We start from the raw sequence: 20,788 nt of genomic DNA on the forward strand, positions 1-20,788 counted from the left end.
GTAATGTGATGTCTTCTCTTTCAAATGTGTTCTTATAATTATAGTTAAATCTCACCTTTTTCTTTTTTTTGACATGCTCAAGTCTTTTTTACCCTCTTGCTACAGATTTAGAAACTTTAAGTAAAAGTGCAGTTAAATATGTCCTTGGAACCAAAACAGAATTTTGGATGTGCAGTGGTGCATCAAATAAGTCTGTACTCTGTGGCTCCATTACTAGATATAGACTGAGATTAAAAAAAAAGAAAAGAAAAACATGATGATGAATTATCACATGGACACATTGAGTTGAGGAGCTCACGTGGGATTGATTACCCTCACCTAGAAAATTTCTTCTTTAGTTTGATGCTTACTCTTTTTTGAATACCGTTTCAATAACTATTCAAATGTCCTGTAAATAAAGTGGAGCTGGAAGAGTTGGAGTTACTGTGATTCAGCAAACAAATTTCTGCCCTTGCGTACGTCATAAAACAACAGAAAATATTTTTACAAAAATACTTCCATGCCTTAAGAACTAATAAAATGATGATTACCTTATTTTATTACATTAAGGTGTAAAGACTTATTTGACGGATGCATGCTAACGATGTGAAGATGTATGAAAGAAATGTCTGAAATAACTGGCTTATCACTGACCATGACCATGTATTTCATCCACATTGTACAGAAGAGTGTTTCTATTTAATGTGACACATTTTCTGCACTACAGAGAAAATTCTAGCTGCTTCATTCGCTTGCGCGGTTCACAGGGAGCTGGAGCCTATCCCAGCTGTCATAGGGCGTGAGGCGGGACGAACGCCGGCCGTGACGCCAGTGCACCACGGAGCTACACAGAGACATTCAATCAAGCACGCACACACTCACTCCTACGGACAATTTGGGATCGGATAATTAACCTGAAGCACGTGTTTTTGGAGGTGGGAGAAAGCCGGAGGACCCAGAGAGAACCCACGGGCAGAACATGCAAACTCCGCAAAGGGCAGCACTTGAACCTGGACCTGCTTTGTTGTGCGGCGACAGCGCTACCCACTGCGCCAAAGTGCCGCCCTACAGACAAAATCAGTCGGTCACGGGGAGCCGAAGCCTATCTCGGCGGCATAGGGTGTGAGGTGGGGGACACTCCAGGCATGATGCCAGTGCACCGCGGAGCCACACACAAAGACATACAACCATGCACACACTCACTCATTCCTACAGGCAATTTGGAACGGCCAATCAACCTGAAGCGCATGCTTTTGGAGGTGGGAGGAAGCCGGAGAACCCGGAGAGAACCCACGCAGACACGGGGAGAGCAGGCGAACTCCGCACAGAGCGGGACTCGAACCCAGGTCCGCTGTTGGCAGCGCTAACCACTGTGCACCGTGCTGCCTGCAGAGTAAATGTCTCTCTTAATTGCTATGACAATAATCTGTCCTTTTTAGGCTATTTAATAATATTGAGCTTCTCTAATTCAGTAAGACCAACAGGGGGTTGCATCTGAATACATTTTCAAATCATGGATTGTGCTATTTGTTAATAAATTCTGATGTCACAATTTTCTTATTAAATATTCTCGTGTAAAACAGAATATTAGAAAGTAAGATTTTCTTTAATAAAACCTTACTGTACCATTTTATTTACATAATGTAATACAACCACATATTCTAAGCTTCTTCTACTTTCCTTTCAGCTTTTCCCTTCAGGGGTCTCCACAGCGAATCAATTGCCTCCATCTAACCTTGTCTTCTGCATCCTCTTCTCTCATACCAACTACCTTCATGTCCTCTTCCACTACATCCATAAACCTCCTCTTTGGTCTTCCTCTAGGCCTCCTGCCTGGCAGTTCAAAACTCAGCATCCTTCTACCAATTTATTCACTATCTCTCCTCTGGACATGTCCAAACCATCTCAGTCTGGCCTCTCTGACTTTATCTCCAAAACCTCTAACATGTGCTGTCCCTCTGATGTACTCATTCCTGATCCTATCCTTCCTGGTCACTCCCAGAGAGAAAGTCAGCATCTTCATCTCTGCTACCTCCAGCTGTCTCCTGTCTTTTCCTCAGTGACACTGTCTCTAGACCAAACAACATTGCTGGTCTCACTACAGTTTTGTACACCTTTCCTTTCATTTTAGCTGAAACTCTTCTATCACACATCACACCTGACACTTTTTTCCACTCGTTCCATCCTGCCTGAACACGCTTCTTCACCTCTTTTCCACACTCTCCATTGCTCTGGACTGTTGACCCTAAGTACTTAAAATCCCCCACCTTCTTGATCTCTTCTCCCTGTAACCTCACTCTTCCACTTGGGTCCCTCTCATTCACACACATGTACTCTGTCTTACTGCAGCTAACCTTCATTCCTCTCCTAACCCTAACCCTAACCCAGGACAAACCTCCACCTCTCTAGCTTCTCCCCCATCTGTTCCCTGCTCTCACTGCAGATCACAATGTCATCTGCAAACATCATAGTCCATGGAGATACCTGTCTAACCTCGACTGTCAGCCTGTCGAGGTAAGAATATGTAGAATAACCACATATTCTAAGCTTGAATTCATATAATATTCTGAGTAATCTTTCAAATACATACTGCATAGGTCTGGCAGCGTATGGGTGGATATTTATGGAACATCTATAAACAGAACTCACCGGTGTGGTAGAACTTCCCAGAAAAGCCCAGGTTGAAGGTAAAATTGGAGATCTGAAGACGCAGCTGCCTCTGAGTGTCAAGTAGAGCCTGCAGATGATAGATAGATAGATAGATAGATAGATAGATAGATAGATAGATAGATAGATAGATAGATAGATAGATAGATAGATAGATAGATAGATAGATAGATAGATAGATAGATAGATAGATAGATAGATAGATAGATAGATAGATAGATAGAGACAGAAAGACACGGACAGTCAGAGAGACAAACAAAAGAGAGACAGACAAGACAGATAGCGATTTAGAGAGATAAATAGATGGAAATAGATCCAATTTGTCCTTAAAGTTACCTGAGTGTGTTGTTCCACTACTTGACTTTGAATTTCTTCTACTTATTTAATGACTTCATTGGTTTACTGGCCTTTAAACAAAGACTTTTAATGAGTGTTAACTAAAAAGGTTTGCACTCTCACCCACAGTCACACACAACGACAGTAATGCGAGTTATTGAAGGTCAGTGCATTAGTAGCCTCTGGAGGGTGTGGGCTAATAACCCCCCCCACAGACTCCTCCCTTCTCATCATTCTCTCCCTCCATCCTTTACATTATCAAATGAAACAATGAATCCCGCCCTGAATCCCACCTATCTCTCTCTCGATCCATCTCTATCTCCCGTTTTGCTGCGCCCTTTCCTTTCTGATTCCCGTCTATTCTTCCATCTTCCCGCCTCACAGTACTTGCAGGCGCCTCTCTCTGCCCCCCTTACCCATTTGTCTTCCAATCCACCACCACTCTCCCACCCCACAGCACCCTTCTCTGAACCTCTCTCCCTCCCTTGCTTCATGAAATGTCACATTCTCAGGAGATGGGGCTGCTCTAATTTGAAAGGAAGGCTGAAGCAGCATGGAGGAAAGATCGCTCTCTCTCCCATTCTATACCTCTCTCAACTTGCAGTTTCCCTGCCTTCTCCCACCCCACATTACGTTTCTTGGCATTGTGTCCCCCACAAATGTTTTGTTTATGCATGAAAATCTTATAATTCTTTGTATATTTCAGCCTCTCCTGGTCTTCTGTTGGGCTATATGCCACATGTTTAGCATCAATCTTTGTCATGCTGCTTTTAATCGATCTTTGGGAACCCTGCCTGATTTACGAGACCTGAATAGCTGATGTCAGAGAAGGAATCAGTTCCAGTCAGTCTCTCCCTCTGCCTCTCTTCACTATATCTTCTCCTGTTTCTGTGTGTGTGTGTGTGTGTGTGTGTGTGTGTGTGTGTGTGTGTGTGTGTGTGTGTGTGTGTGTGTGTGTGTGTTTGTGCGTGTGCGTGTGCGTGTGCGTGTGTGCGTGTGCGTGTCACAAACAAACGAACAAACATATAGACACATGTACAGAGTGTCTTCATTAGCTGGAATCCAATGGCACTGAGGATGACTGCATGCTGACAGATGTGCTTCCTAATCCGATCCAATGTCTCCACGTTATGACTTCCTCTACATCTTACCCCACACAAGCACACACACTAACAGACACACACACACAGACACACAGACACACACACACACACGCACGCACGCACGCACACACACACACACACACACACACACACACACACACACACACACACACACAGATAGGCACAGACAGGCACATGCCAGTTAAACAGGAAAACACAGATAGAAGGCCTTAAGAGTTAAATTAAGTTTGAAGCTGAGTGCTTTGCATTATAACTCAATATAAACTTGCTGATGCGCTTGGTTGAAATGCATTATTAACGCATGCGATGGTGTCTGTGAGTGTTGGCGTAGGCATATGTCCAAGTGTGCAGTATATTAGTTTAACCACCTCATTTGTATTCTGGTACCAAATAGCCACAGCAGAAAACAGAAGAGCAGGACATCAATATGGTGAAATAAATGATCATGTGTGTGTCTTGCAGTTCTTTCACTACAAAATGCTGCGTTTATGGGGGTCTTGTCATCATAGAACTAATCGTTGAAACCGCAGCAGCATTTGTGAAACTTTCAGAAGGAACAATTTGCTGACTAGGATGGATTGGCTGAAGCAAGCTTCAAGTCTCTGCAAAGTGGTTTTCAAAACATTCAAAGATGCATTATGTAAGAGGCTAGAATGAAGAGATGGATTTATAGTTAACCGGTTAATTTCAGTACAAGCCACAATGACAATGGGGAGGACAAAACACAAACAGGGTTTTGTTTTGTTTTTTTACTAATCTTTTTACTAATCTAAAGTAAGACTTTATTTATGAATAATTTGTCAACATTTCAAATTCTTTTTAATTATAGAAAATATTCTCTAGGGGATCTTGTTAGTGACTTTAAACAAATCATTTTATCTAATCATTGACTTTCAAAATGATCAAATGTCAACTGGTGTCAAAGTTTCTATTTTAAATCTCACTTTGGGAATGAATTTATCAGCCTTTCTCTATGTTTTTTTTTTTTTTATCAGACAGTACATAAAGTCAAATTAACTCTAGAATAAAGTATTTTGCTTTTCCATAAATACTTAATGTTATTTCTTTTGTGTCTTCCTAACCAAACCAAGTTGCACGCTGAACCTCTGATAATTTACAAAGGGGAAAAAAATTTTTTTTAAGCTATTCAGTCATCAAAAAAGGTTTCTGACAACACACTGTGTGCAACTTAAATGCTTTTAGAACATTCTATTTTGTTTTGTCCAATCCAGAGGGTTTCAAGATCTATTTTGTAATTTTTATTTTAAGAAAACATCCAAAGGAGAACTACTGTATGTCGACACAAGGAAGCAAAACTGTGGGGGACCAAGCAATATAAAGCAGTGCATTCTTGGTCACACACTAAGCTTATAAAAGAACCCTACTTCTGTCAGAGGGACTGTGCAGCAGCAGCACCGCCCCCCAGCCCCCTATCCCGCACTGTTATTCTGAGGGTAGCGAAGAGGCTGGTAGATTGGAGGGCTTTGAGGCAATCTGTCCAATAGATACTGAGCTCAGAGCTGGAGATGGTTTTAAACCGGGCCATAAGAGGTACTTTATAAGAAAGAAGATGGGATTTGGATTAAAAGGAGGTGGGACCATATGAGAGACCTTGCCAGTCCAACTGATGAAGGTAAACACACACACTGTGATTAGTGTGTTGTTAGCAGTTAGCAGTGGTTAGCTTGCATTTCTGTCCCAAATCCCACAGCTGCCTAATGCTACCGGTGTCAGAAGCAATGCCAGTTTGTGTCTGTGTAACAACAGCTGTGATTGCATTCCTAAATGTGTGTGTCTGTGTATATGTGTGTGTGTATATGTGTGTGTGTGTGTGTGTGTGTGTGTGTGTGTGTGTGTGTGTGTGTGTGTGTGTGTGTGTGTGTGTGTGTGTGTGTGTGTGTGTGTGTGTGTGTGTGTGTGTGTGTGTGTGTGTTGTAAACACTAAAAGATATGCCAGTGAGATGTTGAGGTTCAAACAGATGGGAGACATGCATCTGGACAGCTGGCATCGCAGCCTCTGACAAACCCTTTACACCAACCATCTCACCAACACATCCCCATTGTGTTATTTTCGCTTTAGCACTTCTTCTTTTCACAGCCGTAAACATTGGCTCCAAGATAAAAAAAAACAACAAATAAAAAAAATTATGAGATTATGAAAGCAAATAGACTTGAAGGCAGGCTGAAAGGGACAAAAAATTAAATGCCTTTATGAGGTTTAAGTCTTGCACAAAAGCAGGCCATAATTATTGGGCTTATCTACGTAAGGGTGTGTGTCGATATCTCTGTGTGTGTAGCTATGCATGTAATGTGAACACTAGACCAGCAAATTTAAGTGGGTCAGTCATTTCTATTTGATGAGCAAGAAGAGCCCTTAAGTACAAGTTAATGCCAATTTCCTTTTGCCTCCTTCTTATCCTGCTACGTCTTACATTTAGTCAAAATTGTTTTGTTTTAAAATCTATTTAAATCTATATAATGTCTGACAAAATCATCTTTTCACTCACATCTAGAAATACAAGGAACTTGATATTGCTTTGGCATTCCTATACTTACACTACCGGTAAATTCTGGGAGGAAAGACATGGCACACACCCATACTCTCAGAGTGGATTTAGACTAAAACAGGAGTCGTGACAACAATTATGAAAAAAAGAAGAAGTTCCAAATAGTTTGGCGCTTGTTTTTTTTTTTTGATACAAAAATTTTGAAGATGTAGAAATGGAATCTGAAATATAAAAATACACCATAGATTTTCTTTTTTGTCTGTCAGGTAGTGTAACTGGAAAACTTTTCCTGCAGGGCTCTCTGTGATAATTCACTTGTCCACATCGGGGGGTACGAACGAAAGCACTTATCAGAAGCAATGCGCTTGAAGCAATATCCTGCTGCCTTCTTAAATCTCATATGTCATCTCTTTGTCTTCCTTTCTCACCTACAGCATTGTCATTTTAAGCACTATTATGACCTAACACCCTAGGTTCTCTAGCGGGCTTTTAATGCGTGTTAAATGTGGGATGTCATCTCAGCAATTACAAAACATTTTTGAACCATTTCAAACAGACAACTAAAGCGGTCTCAATTTCTCAAACAGCCTTGCCTTTGCACTGGTTTGCAAATCTTTTCTCCACTGGTTACATCTTTTTTTCATTACTTCTGTAGTATAATTTCGCACTGTAATAAATGGATATGGAATGAGCTCATTTTCATTGATTTATGTGGCAAAAATGCATCATACTTAATTACATCTAAAGAGTAACCCTAAACAATGAATTGCATACTGCTGGGCCCAAAATCAATGCACTCTAAAAATAGAACATTTGAGTAATTCCTGTGTTTCTTTTTTTGTCGTGCTTACAATTGTAGGTCAGTCAGGAGCAATCACAAGGACATAAACATTTATCATTTTCAACCTTCAAATCTCATCTATTCATTCCACTGATATTCTACAGTGAAATGTAATAATACGTAGAAAAAAATATCTGCTTCCTTGATAAGGTATTCATAAAGGTTTCGTCTTCAGTCATAAAGATGAAATAACATTTCATAGCTGATGAGGTCACATTAAAGCAACAACGAACAAATTAAACAAAGTAATGAAATTGCAAAAATAACTCCAGTGAGTCCACTGGAATGAATTTTAAATATTGTTTATGCAATTACTCCTTCTGAGACTTCCAGAACATTAAATGGGCAAAATGCAATGAATTTCCATGATGGCTGTCCTGTCTAACTTGACCACTAACAAAATACGAAACTTTGCGGTAACTGTATATGACTTCTCTCCTTTTCATTTTTTGGCTTAAATATAAAAAGTACTGTCAATCCAAATAAACACACCTATATGAAAAAAATAATGACCATATGCTAGGCTTGTACAACCTGTGTGTGTGCACGTTTGTGTGTGTGTGTATGTGTGTGTGTGTGTGTGTGTGTGTGTGTGCGTGCGTGCGTGCGTGCGTGCGTGCGTGCATGCGTGTGTGTGTGTGTATGTGTGTGTGTGGGTGTGTCCTAATCTTAAATGACACTGTCAGAAAGCACCTTGGGGAGGAAAAGAGTGAGATCAAGTTGAGAGAGAAAGAGGTTTAGGGGGGGAATACAAATAGGCTGGAGATAGTGATCAATGTCTCATTCCAAGAAGTAGGTGAGGAGGAAGGTGAGTGGAGGAAGTGGAAGGGAGGAAGTTAAAGAGGGTGAGATGAAGAGGTATCTGAAGATGAGAATTGGACACCTCCCTAACAAGCATTCCAAGCTGGAGAAGAGGAAAAATGCCGGCATGTATAAATTAAAAATCAGCAACACCGACATGTGAGTCATTGATGGGAGTTCTTGACTGCCATCATCCCTCATTTTGAGAAATGTCATTGGTGGGGTGCCTCTGTGTGAATCAATTTAATAAAGGAAATACAGCTGTGTGTGAGTGCATATGCAGACAGGAGGGGTGTAGGTATTGTTTGTCACCAGATGAACTCATGGGGTGAGACTAATGAAGAGTGCAGAGAGAAGGAGGAACCATTTTAATTGGCTTCTCTCTCTCTTCTGTCTCATTTCTCCATTTTTTCCCGGGGAGAAATGGAGATTAGATGTTGGGTTTACGAAAGTAAGATGAGATTTGTAACAATGCCATTGCAAATACTTTGTCCTACTAATCGACTAATAACATATGTTGTTACATACTTTGATGCAGTGTTACACTCCAAGTGTCTCTGAAGCGCGGGATGAGTAAGGATTTACATTTTCATCTCGACATGTCTGTGACTTGGCATACTTGTGGTTTCTTTTGCAATATACTGTATATAGAATAATATATTTTCATGAGTCTGGATAAAGTAGGGATGTAACATAATCTTTTTAGTGGGGGCTGGTCCACCGAGTCTCTGATGCCAGTAACTTTTACTTCCAAAAAAATATTTTACACTAACCTCAAGTCATACCGTGCTTTCACGATTAAATTAGTGCTTGGATCCTTTAAACATTGTTTAATTTATTTAGAATTCGAATGGACCTTAAGTCCAAATTAGAAGTTTATTTACCCACGGCCTACCAAAACAACTGGTTCCGAGAGGCTTTTCGTAAACTAAATTATTCATAAGTCGTTATTTGAGGACATTCAAATGCCATTACTACTCTAAATATGAAAGTTTATATTCCCGAAGACCTACCAGAAACAATAACAGGATATAAAAACAAGATATAATTGAAATAAAATACTCTAGTACTGTAATATAATTTTTACATCTCTACCTCTGTTGAATGAATTTCATCCTCAGGGGTGCAGAGTCTAAGCCAAGCTTTAAGGCACTGAGGTATCCCACCACAAATGAATGATGCGCTGATGCGCTTCCTTGTAATCAAAAGTCCTACACTCCACTTTATGCTTGATTACTTTGTTTTATTTCCATTGCGTCTCTCAATTAGCTCAACCAATAAGTTAACATAAAATGTCAAAACATTCAGCGGTCAGTGTTCAAAAAGCTGTAAATGCTTTCAGGCAGAACCATAACCCAGCCATCATTGGTTCCTACAGAATGCATCAATTATCTCCTGCGGTGACTGTCGCATCAATAATTTTCAAAAAAAAATTGAAATAACAGGTAGGTTGTGACAAAGTTTTCTTTACATTGCTGGCTTTAACTTTCTATCTGACCCGAATTGTTGGCAGTTTCAATGTTCGCAAACGACCCCATCCACATAAATACATTTTGTTCGTGGCCCAATATTCAGAAATGACAGTTTTCTATGAATCATTTGAAAACTAAACATTTCCCAATGACATCTGTGCATCATTTTTTGATTGTGAATGTGAGTATATTACATAAAAGCCTATATCTGCCTGTCACTTCAAAAAGTCTCAAATTTGCTGTTCTCAAAGGGTAGGGCTGCTAAAGAATTACCCTATCATGGCTCTTTTACCTGCTTCCCCATTCCACTTCAGCTTTTTTGCTCTTCTGAAAAAGCAAAGTTAGCTGCTAGCTCATTCCCCCAGGTGCCATACTCCACCTCTCCCTCGATCCATTCCTCCTTCACTCCAACTCTTTAGTTTTCCCTCTCTTCTTGCTTGCTGCGATTGTCAACTATGCCAATGGAGACATAAAATGTGGAAGGAGTGGCAACATTTCAAATAGCAGCACTCCTTCTTTCCTACCCCCCTCTCTCTATCTCTTCATCTTCCTCTCTCCACCTCTTCCTCCATCCACATCTCCCTGTCCTTCTGTTATGGCACTGGTTCATCCTCATGCATATTTATGCAACAAAGCCGAAGAGTCAAGCAGACTTAGAATGAAAACTCAACCTAGAGAGTGACTGTGTGTGTGTGTGTGTGTGTGTGTGTGTGTGTGTGTGTGTGTGTGTGTGTGTGTGTGTGTGTGTGTGTGTTTGCATGTTTGCGTGTGTTTGTGTGAGTGTGTGTGTGTGTGTTTTCATCCCTGTTTAATATAAGCATTTTTTTAATATTCAAGTTCACTCTGCTTCACCACCTACTGTCCTGCATTTTCCTTCTCCATCTTTCAGCTACAGGCAGGTGGCCGTTTTTTCAGCGCCTGACGGGACAGGTGTCAGCCATTGACGGAAAGTGACATTCTAATCTCAAGCAGTGATTCAACAGCCATGCTCAGACACCCGCAAACACACACATACACACACAAAATACACACACATACCCTTCCCTATCATGTATATCCTGTGGCTGCAGTAAGACGGACAGATGGCTCTGTGCTTAGCTCGTGCACATTGCAGCAGATCAGCATAAATTTCACCTGTCCTAAGATCAACACCCCACTCACATTCAGAAACACTCTCGTACAAGAAAATCCACCTAACACAATTTGTCTCTATTCAGAGGCCTTGATTGAGGATGCATTGGGAGGAAGTGACCAAGGATTTCATACAAAATTCCCAGTAGAGAAGATTTTTCTCGCTGCTCACACAAATCTGAGGTGTTCCTTTTTCTCTGTTGTGTTTAATTGCTGCGCATATTACCACGCATGTGAGTGCGTGTCTGTGGAGCTTCACACACAAATATGTGTGTAAGTGTCTGTGTTCATGTGTGTATTTGCACATACAAGCGTGTGCATTGAAACAATAGCTGTCTTGAGAGGCGGGCTGAATGACTGACTCTCCTTTAGTATCCCTTAGAGTAGGAACGTGGGAAAAGAGGAATAAGTGCCATTCATCTTTTCACAGGCTCATTCACTACCCCTCTTTCAGTCTCTCATTTTTCTCTTTCAGTCCTTGTCTTTTGTTCTCTGAAACAGCCTCTTTGCTCTTGGCTAAAGCTCCATTTGAGATAAACACCATCTCGCTGTAGCCCAAAACATATATGCTTAGAGCATTAACACACACACAATTACATGAAGTTCTTAAAATACCTTCTCGGCACACCCATGCCCTAAAATCCTAACAAATACACTCCAGGTGAAATCTGTTGCAGAGCTGTCTCCACTTTTGTGTAGCAACAAGTTAGCATTCTTTTTTTTCTGCTGCATTAACATAGATTACTGTTTTTAGAAGCTGATAACTTCTAATTAAAAATCTCAACCAAATCCACTGACTCAGTTTCCCTCTAACACACATTATCACACACATCACACTCAATACCTTCACATCTTTGGTGTTCATGCGTGTCCCTTCTTTCCCCACAAAAATGTCATCTATATCCACCAGTATGTGCCGATCCAGACCCAAAGTGAGCTTTCTGTTTGTGAGGTAGGAGATGGCATCCACCAGGATGAGTCTATGAAGCCAGTAGCCCAGTCCCTGGCCAAATAGTACCCTCCTCACCCCATCGTAGAGTCCAATGTCCTGCACCACAGTGGCCTGTAGGCCTATACTAAAGCCAGGCCCTGAATTATCGCCACTACCTGCCCCTGCTCCTTCCTTGGCCCGTGCATGCAGCACAGCCTGGTAAGTGGAGTGATTAGAGGTGAAGGAGGTCCAATCCTCTCCAGGTAAAGGTCCTCGGTCTGTGCCAGGCTTGGTCAAGTGTAGAAGAGGTGAGCTAGACACCACGCAGCAGTCCCAAAGTACCTGGTTGGTCCTGAGTACCAATGGCAGGCCCCGGAGTTTGAGGAGAGGCGGGGAGTTCTCAGTGGAGCGGTAAAAACCTATGATACCCACTCTGTACTCAGTGCAGTATTGATGCAAAAGCTGTCTGTTCCATGTGTCTGCATGTGCATACTTTAATAGATTCTCATAAATGATCAGTGAATATCGTCCGCGGCCTTTCTCTGTCAGTGGCGGAAGGTCGCCCTTCCCTGAGGCAATCTCCATGCGGAATTGGAAATGCGCTGATTCCAATATAGCCACAATGTCCTGCCCCAGCTGGGAGTACTGGGATTCCACCAGCACGAGCACTACCGGCTCAGTGTGCACATGCGTGTGAGGTGGGTTAGGAGGGTATGGGTAAGGAAGTTGATGATATGAAGACATGGAGAGAGGCTGGGAACAGGCAGGTTCAGGGGGCTGTCCAAGCTGCATAGACGGGGAGGAGTTCGTAAACAGAAAGTAAGCCGAGAGGAGGAGGGAGAGGAGACAACAGGAGGCCAGCAGGAGCAGGAGCCTACGCAGATGGCGACGGAATCGAACTGCCACCGTCATCACGAAGTGGGCAATTGTTGCACTTTGCAGGAGGAGATGTCTCTTTTAAGTTTACTGGAACCTCGAAGAATGTTCACACCAATTTCAGAGTTTGGAGAGCTGAAGAGATTGTCTGTGTGTGTGAGAAAGGAGCGAAGCCACTCAGGGGTGTGTCATGTCACCATGGCAGGTGGAAAATGGAGCTGTGCCGGAGGAATCACATGCAGAGACGGAGCAAGTGATGATTAATGCCTGCAGAGAAAGGGGACAAGTAAAAAAGAAGAAAGAATGAATTTGTGGGGTGACGTTGAAGAGTGTGCATTAATTCCCTTTCTGTGTGCTCTCATCTGTATGTGTGTACCTAGGTTTTGCCACCCTGGGGAATGTGAGGGCACAGCTGGTAACTACAGAGCTGATTGAAAACAACTTGCATCCTTAGGGCTTATCCAAAGTCTGTCACACACATACACACAAACAAAGAGGCACCACAGTTAAAAGCACAAATACAGCAAAAAAGTCAATCCTCACAAATAAACAACAGCTGGTTGTGTGTTATTATGACAATGTGGGGAGGTGGACGGAAGCTCAATTAATCAGTCCCATAAAGCTCCACAGAGAATTCATCTAATTGCGCCAAACTCTGTGCACTTCTGTCCTATTTCTGAACCTAATCATCTGAAATACCACAAAATTAGTGTTGGAATCCTTTTTGCCAGGAGCTCTAATCTGGGGGGAGTCCATGACAGTACAGAGGAAATGGAGAGCGAGAAAAAAAGAAGTGCAAGTATGAGAGAGCTGGAGAAAAAGAGCAGAGCGAGGAACAAAATGCAATGAATTATAGAAAGAGACAAAAAAGACCAGGATTAGCATCTTAATGTATGTGCCGGGAGCGAGGGAGAAGAAAAGATCTCAAGGCATCTCTTTTTCTTTTTTCTCTCTGCTTCACCCTCTTCTCTTTCTATCTTTCTACACAGGCTCGTTTTCTTCCTCTGCCTGTTTGAATATCAATAGTTTCTCCTCACATTCTTCATCCTTCTGTCCTTGTTCATTGCCTTAACAGAACACATGGGATGAGAAGGTCATAGAGGACTGCAGTCAAACTCCTTCAATATGATATGATGAAAGAGAAAGAGAAATGACTTTAAGTAGATCTGGCTAAGCCAACGGAGACTAAAAAAAACTTTTCAAAGATAAAACGTCTGTTATCTTAATTGGTTCTTGAATGACTACTGTGCAAAAAGCCGTGTACATTGATTTCCTTTTTTAGCGGGGGTGTTAATGGTACTGAATCTGTGTGCCTCACCCATAGGTGAGTGCCACAGTATTTTAACCTGTTACTTGAGATTTGCATGTGTCTCACTAGAAGCCACAGGAGGGCGCTGGAAATAGATTAACAGAGAGAAGTTTTGGTCTCTCATTAATTATAACTAAAACTCATAATGGTGCTCTAAATAATTCACTATGAAAAACTGGATTATGTCATTTTTAAATTAGTTTGTAAAATGCAACAAAAAATAATAAATTATTTTAAAAGTTAAAATTCACATCACAAACTAAAACTCTACTCAACATCGAAATCAAGAGTTCCATTTGTTTTTAATAAGTTAATAAGTTGGTTTAATAAGTGCAATCAGTTATGAGCGAATATATTTACCCGAAAGGAGTAAAAAAACTGCAACAAAATTTTTTTTAAAAATCTAATATTTATACTCGTGTTAATGCTGTTATATATTACAGCGACAGAAGCATTCTTGATAACATGAGGGTTAAAAGATGAAGTCAAAATAACAGAAGATGATTCCCAGAGTTTCTCATCCCGCTTTTTGTCCCTGAAGTTCAAATAAGGAGCGCCGTCTCGCCCACTTACCTCTTACCGAGGCGGAGGCGCTGCCGTGAGGAGGAGCGGCGTGACGGGAGAGCCATGAGTGTGATGCTGTTTCAGGCGGGTTCGTGGTTCTGGTGTCAGTGGCGTAACGCTCCCGTGTGTTCTGGATGCTGAAGCCTAGTGCCATCTCCTCTCTCTCTAACCCTCCTCTAGAGCAGCTGATGAGAAATGATCCCCTTTCCTCCCCCTTCTCATAATTCTTCTCTTTCTTCCCACTCTCGCCCCCGCCCCCCAGCAGTCTTCTCTCTCCCGCTATGTCCCAAATCTTCTCTCTTCCAGGCGGAGATTAGCCAGCGAGAGGACGGAGGAGCACCATTACACGACTGCCCGTTAACAACTGACTACCGTGCGTAAACGCTGTGGTTTAAGAGCGCCTACACAAGTGGAGGCGATAGAGCGATCGGAGAGAGGGAGAGGTGGAGAGAGAAGAGGAGGAGGGGGCTCGGGTTGATTGACACAAACAGCCTCTTTCCCGGGCATCAACGATCACGGGCCCGGTAAAAGCTCACGGATCGTTGGTTGGTGTTAGTCGGATGAGGGATGTCACGCTCGGACACGCACCGGTGCAAGTTAATGGCGCGCTTTGGTGATGTCTTTGCTTCTTGCACAACTTGTAGCGCTCGAGGATATATGTTAAAAAAAGAGGCAGCAGGGAGAGCTGCACTATCTTGCACAATTTCGCACAACCAGGGAAGTTATCGTGACAAAAATATTCAATGTATTTCTGATCTATAGTTCCATAGAAGGTCAAACAACCACACAAAGCACGTCAATCCCATAGTGTTTTAACTTGATTATGTGTTCCCTTCTTCCTTCTTGCAAGTTAATCAATCTCCCTAAAAACTATTTGCTGTGACACACACTCATACAGGTCTCAATGGAGCTGGTGGGCCTCTCATTCACATTGTAATAGCCTTACAATGAAGCGTATTAAGTGTGTGTGTGTGTGTGTGTGTCTGTGTGTCTGTGTGTGTGTGTGTGTGTGTGTGTGAGAGAGAGAGAGAGAGAGAGAGAGAGAGAGAGAGAGAGAGAGAGAGAGAGAGAGAATGAACCCAGAAAGGAAAAGACACTCAGTTGAGCTGTTGGCATAAAAAAGGGTTGATGCTGAGACTGATTGAGGGCTACATGCAGCCAATTCAAAGAAAAACACAGACAAAGCACATGTTACCGGTCCCAAATACTGAGGGACGTAATAACAAATGAATGGTGGTTCTGTTTGCCTCGCACCCTGAAAACACAGGAAAACAGTCACAGGAATGAGAGAGACGAACCACCCTTGTTGCATCTCCAGTATGTTCTCTTTTTATTTTACAATTATTCGCAACATTACGATAAACATTCATGTCCCTAATCTCTCCCTAATACAATAAAGTTCATGTCTCAATGTCCATTGTGTGGCTCTCATATGTCCATGCTTCAACTCCAGGACACAGTGTATTCCGCTCCATCTCACTTCACAGTCAAGTTTAAGATTTTCCCCTTAAAACTCAAAATAAACCAAAATAAATAAACATGAACCAGAGGGATTCAGATGGTACATTACTTTTGTCCCAAAAGTATATTTTCGGCATCTATGCTATTACCATGGCTACTATGATATGTAGTGCTCTGAAGTCAGTTTCACATTTACTGTACCAAAATCCACTGAAAGCTACTTACAGTAGTATAAGACTGGTATAATCTAAAACAGTAAACTCATTGCATAGGGAATGTTAATGGACTCATATACAGTAAAACTAACACCTTTAAAACTGACGAAAATGCAGTTTCACCCTTCATACTGTAACTATTCCTGAAAGGCACATGAAACTAACAGTGCTTTTTATAAACAGAAAATAGCCATTCAAAAATATATGCATCGGCTTGTTCAAGTAATTTCCATAATGCACCATAGTAAACAAAGATTCTATAGTATTAGTTTAATCGTATCCCAACATAAACACTCTATTTACAATGTTTGTCAGGTGTGCAGGGCCAAAAGAGGGAAAACAACTAAAATCTTGCCACGCAATGTGCACATATGCAAATGAACTCTGCCTAATATTTAACAGGTAGGTGCCATTTTCTGAAACTCCCGCCAAGCGGCTTTGCTTGCTAGGCGTAGTTTTCTAGCTAACATCAAACTTACTTTTATACATTGAGAAACGCCACCAAAGCATGTCAATAATGTTAAAAATAATTAACTCTTAGGAGGTAGTCATTTTGTGATTGTCACAGTATACTAACCTGAAAACACAGGAAAACAGTTACAGGAACGAGAGAGACAAACCACCCTTGTTGCATCTCCAGTATGTTCTGAGGAGAGGGGCCGAGGTCCGTCACCTAGAGTCACCTGGGTGCAACGCGACCTGCACTTAGGTTCCGCCCTCCTGTTTCCCTGCTACCTGAGTTACTTTGTCTCAAAATAAAGACGAGGACAGACGTTAATATAAAAATGTTTCATCAATCAGAATTGGCGAAAATAAAGTGCTGACAAATCAGTAAAATAATATGTAAAAATTAATCCCCGACAATAAAAACAAATATGACCATATATTTTGAGTGTACCACACACTCCCCAACAAATAGAAGTGGCTCCTGACACCTGATCAGATCAACTCAAAACCTCAAAAATTCAAACACCACATCTGCAATCAAGGTAGATATGGAATGTAGGTAAGTATGGCTCCAATGTATGTGCATGTGTGTGTGTGTGTGTGTGTGTGTGTGTGTGTGTGTGTGTGTGTGTGTGTGTATGTGTGTCAGAAGTCTCTCCTTTATGTAGATGTATGTGTAAAAGTCTCTTCCCCGTCGTTCAGAAGCAATGGATTGGTGGGTGTGAGTATGGGACAAAAGAGGGGGGCTTGAAGGGATGAGGGTAGAGGCAGGGGTAGAACCAGTGACTATACTGGAAGGGGTGGATATCAACTGCATGTACAGTGGAACGCAGCTCATAGGCTGGTTGTCCAAGGGATGGGTATGTGAAAACAACATTAGGCCGTCTTTCTCTGGTGGACTGTCTCAGAGGGATTTGGGATTCAACATGAGGTTCTGGAACATCCTCCTTCGGGTGAGCCGGTGAAACAAGAGGCATAGAATAAATAATCCCTGAATTTATCACATATCGCCCACTTTAACGCCAGGAATTCTAACTTCCCACTGTGTAGGCGATAATTCTGTTCGGCGGGGGTTAGGGTGCGCGACCCATAGCCAATTACCCAAAGCTTCTAACCCTGGTTCTGATAAAGAACCGCACCTAACCCTCTCTGGGAAGCGTCTGTGTGGAGTGTGAAAGGAAGGCTAAAGTCTGGGTGCGCCAACACAGGGGGGTTGAAGAGCATTTCTATTAACTGTTCAAGTATCTGCTGATGTCCCTCATTCCACTCTACTGAGGCCCGGGAGGACAGCTGGGGCCCTTTCAATTTCCCACATGTTGTTTTGGGCTGCAGTGTATCGGGCCGGGACTGAAGCAGGTCGTACAGGGGCTTGGCTGTACGTGAAAAGTCCTGCACAAATGTTCGATAGTAACTGAGAAATCCCAGCATCTGTCTGACTTCCCCGACTGTCTTAGGTGTTTTCTCTTTCAGTATCCGAACAGCCTCTAGATCCTTGGGGTCCACTCTTCTGTGGGTTCATACAGAACGAGGGGTTCAGAGGAATCAAAAGTTGGGGGAACCCTGCAGTGCACATGTACAGTTTTACCAGCTGGGACAACAATGTTATCTTTCCCCACTCTGAATCTGTCCTTGGTGGGACCTGGAGGAAATTGGCAAAGGAGGCCAACTGTTCCTGTTTGACTTTCAGCGCACTGCGAAGGAGGCTGACCACTAAGGCAATTGCCTCATCATCATCTCCCTTGAGAACCTCCTTAAGTACATTAGAGCCTACTAAGGGAACGGCTACTGGCATCTGACTGACTAGGAACGGGGTGGGTATAGTGACATTGGGGTTGTCACTACCTGTCAGACTGACAGTGAGCTCAACCCACCCATCGTAGGGGATAGCATGGCCAGTTACACCTTTAAGATCAAGTGGTTAGTCAAGTAGCTCTTCTAGTGGTCTCACAGCATAATGAGGAATGGGAGTGTTATGCCACTCTCTTTCAATCATACTCACTTACGATCCAGAGTCAATTAAGATTTCCATTGGCTTACCATTGAGCAAACACTTTAGCTTGGCCTTTTTGCCAATCAGGGGTACTCTCTTTTGGGGGTACTTTGGCAGGTAAGTACATTTGGCTTTTTGTGTTTCTCTGGCTGGTTTGATGGCTGTTTAGGGATGGGGCTTGAGGGACGGGGAATAGAACTCGTTGGTTGGGAGATGGGGCTTACCCCTGACTGGGACTTAGGCTGTGCACCGGTCACTGGCTGTCCCTCGACAGAGACCGGACACCGTTTCCCTGAAACTTGGTTCGCTTTAAACATCCCACCGCCCGGTGTCCTGTTTCTCCACATACGAAGCAGTGGCTGCACTTCTGCAGGTTCTGTTCAGTGCATTTTGGGCAGCGAGCTATCTTTCCACTTGTTTGGAGGTTGGGCTGAGAGAGAGGGCGTGGCTGGTAGCGAGACTGTGTTTGGACCGGTGGTGCTGACAAATTAGACTGCTGGGTGTTTGCTACCTGTTGTTCCATTAGAGACGCCACCATCTGTGTTATGTTCTCTACCGGGGCACTAAGTTGTTGTATGATCTGGGAGCTATTGTCTGCGGCTGTGGCAACTGGTTTGTCATTGCTATGCCCAGGTCCTGTTTCTACCCTGACACTGTGTGCATGTGTTGACTTTTGACGTGGAGGTTGGCCGAGTCTATGCTGATGCTCATTTTCCTCATTTATTATTTTCATTATCTCACTAAGGATTTCTTCATCTGTGATTTGGTTGTTCGAGACCAGCGGCCTCACTCTCTGCCGGAGCTCGGTGTGTTTTGCCCCAAGGCCCTGATAGTGTGGAGGAAAACTTCTTGGATGGACTTAGGATCATGTTATATCTGCATCGGCCTGCTTCTACTGAAAAAGAAGTTTTTGTTTGAGCCCAATCATGCGATATATAAATTGCTGGGGTGCCTCCTGCTCAGTTTGCTTAGTGCACATTAATTCCTGAAACATCTCTGTGTTTGCCTTCTCTCCTAGGTGTGACCTGAGGAAGCCCTTAAGTTCAGGGATAGTTATTTCATCTTTGTTCAGGAGCATATCCTTAAAGGTGCCTGGTTTAATTACTCTCAACACACCCCACACTACTTCTGCCTCTGCAAAGCCCTCTTTGACTCCCTCATTAATTTGTTTAACTATGTTGTTATAGCCAACCTCAGAACTTTGGTCTCCAATTTGGCCGCCATGCACCTTGAATTCTCTGCTCTGGAAATAGGGAAGGTCTCTCAGGGGAAAAAGTCTCTCAGATGCCCTCTGTGGCATTTGGTGTGGCGTTGACTCACTCTGGTGGGTGAATACAGTGGCTGGTGGACTAGCGGTAGCTTCGCATTGTCTTAGTTGTTCAACCAACTCTTCATACACTTTTCTCAACTTTTCCACCGACTGTGTGGCTGTGTGGGTATGTGCTTTTGAGTGAGGATGTTGAGATGTGTGCTCTGCGCTTACAACAGATGAACTGGGATTGAGTGTAGAGTGTGTGACACCAATTAACGTTTCTACTGGTACATCACCTGCAACATCTGTATCTGCACAAACAAGCTTAGACACCAGATCTGCCAACATAAGTATCTGACCCATACCTTCATCTTCTAACTCTAACAAGGCCCTGGACTGCATTTACGAGAACACATAGTTGAGACAGCCCTCCTCATTACTCGGGTCCAGCTGGCTTTCTTCGTCGTTGTTGTCAGCCCCAATGTCCTTGGCAACCTGATAGATGTCGGTGCTTGAGAGCTTGAACAAATTTTTCTTGATACTCCAAACCACTTCTTTGCGTTGAGTTCCCATGGTGTGTGTGTCTCTGTCTCCAAGGGTAGGGGGAAGTGGCTCTAACTGGCGTGTGTTGCCTCCTGGACTCAGTGGTGCAACTCCGTGGCTGTTGGCGTGTTCTGACCCCTCAACTCAGCAGTGCAGCTCCCTTGTGAAGTGAAGGTCCATCTTCTCCCTCTCTGGACACCCACTGACTGGCTCTTGGGCTGCAGCAACGTCTCGACACCTCGGTCTTACGGTTCTGGTATCACTGGATCTCTCCTCTGCTGATTGGGAAAGGAAAGATCCCGGACGAGCCCCCGCAGTTTGTTACCGGTCCCAAATACTGAG

At 42.9% G+C, this 20,788-nt stretch overlaps 1 protein-coding gene across 3 annotated transcripts in view; it reads right to left on the reverse strand.

Moving 5' to 3' along the window:
• Positions 1-14,854, reverse strand: part of ndst3 (N-deacetylase/N-sulfotransferase (heparan glucosaminyl) 3) — a 42,977-nt gene extending 28,123 nt beyond the window's left edge. For 2 of the 3 annotated variants that reach the window (XM_068321614.1, XM_068321616.1), the window contains exons 1-3: positions 14,548-14,854; positions 11,703-12,932; positions 2,629-2,716 (exon numbers count right to left, since the gene is read on the reverse strand). In XM_068321614.1, the coding sequence (XP_068177715.1) occupies positions 2,629-2,716; positions 11,703-12,701 (1,087 nt within the window). In that variant the 5' untranslated portion in view covers positions 12,702-12,932; positions 14,548-14,854. Of the gene's footprint in view, positions 1-2,628; positions 2,717-11,702; positions 12,933-13,041; positions 13,114-14,547 lie in introns of those variants that run through there. The other variant, XM_068321615.1, reaches the window with a different exon arrangement.
• Positions 14,855-20,788: the final 5,934 nt, after the last annotated feature.

This window comes from Antennarius striatus, chromosome 8, assembly GCF_040054535.1.
Source record: "Antennarius striatus isolate MH-2024 chromosome 8, ASM4005453v1, whole genome shotgun sequence".
Taxonomy (NCBI): Eukaryota; Metazoa; Chordata; class Actinopteri; order Lophiiformes; family Antennariidae; genus Antennarius; species Antennarius striatus.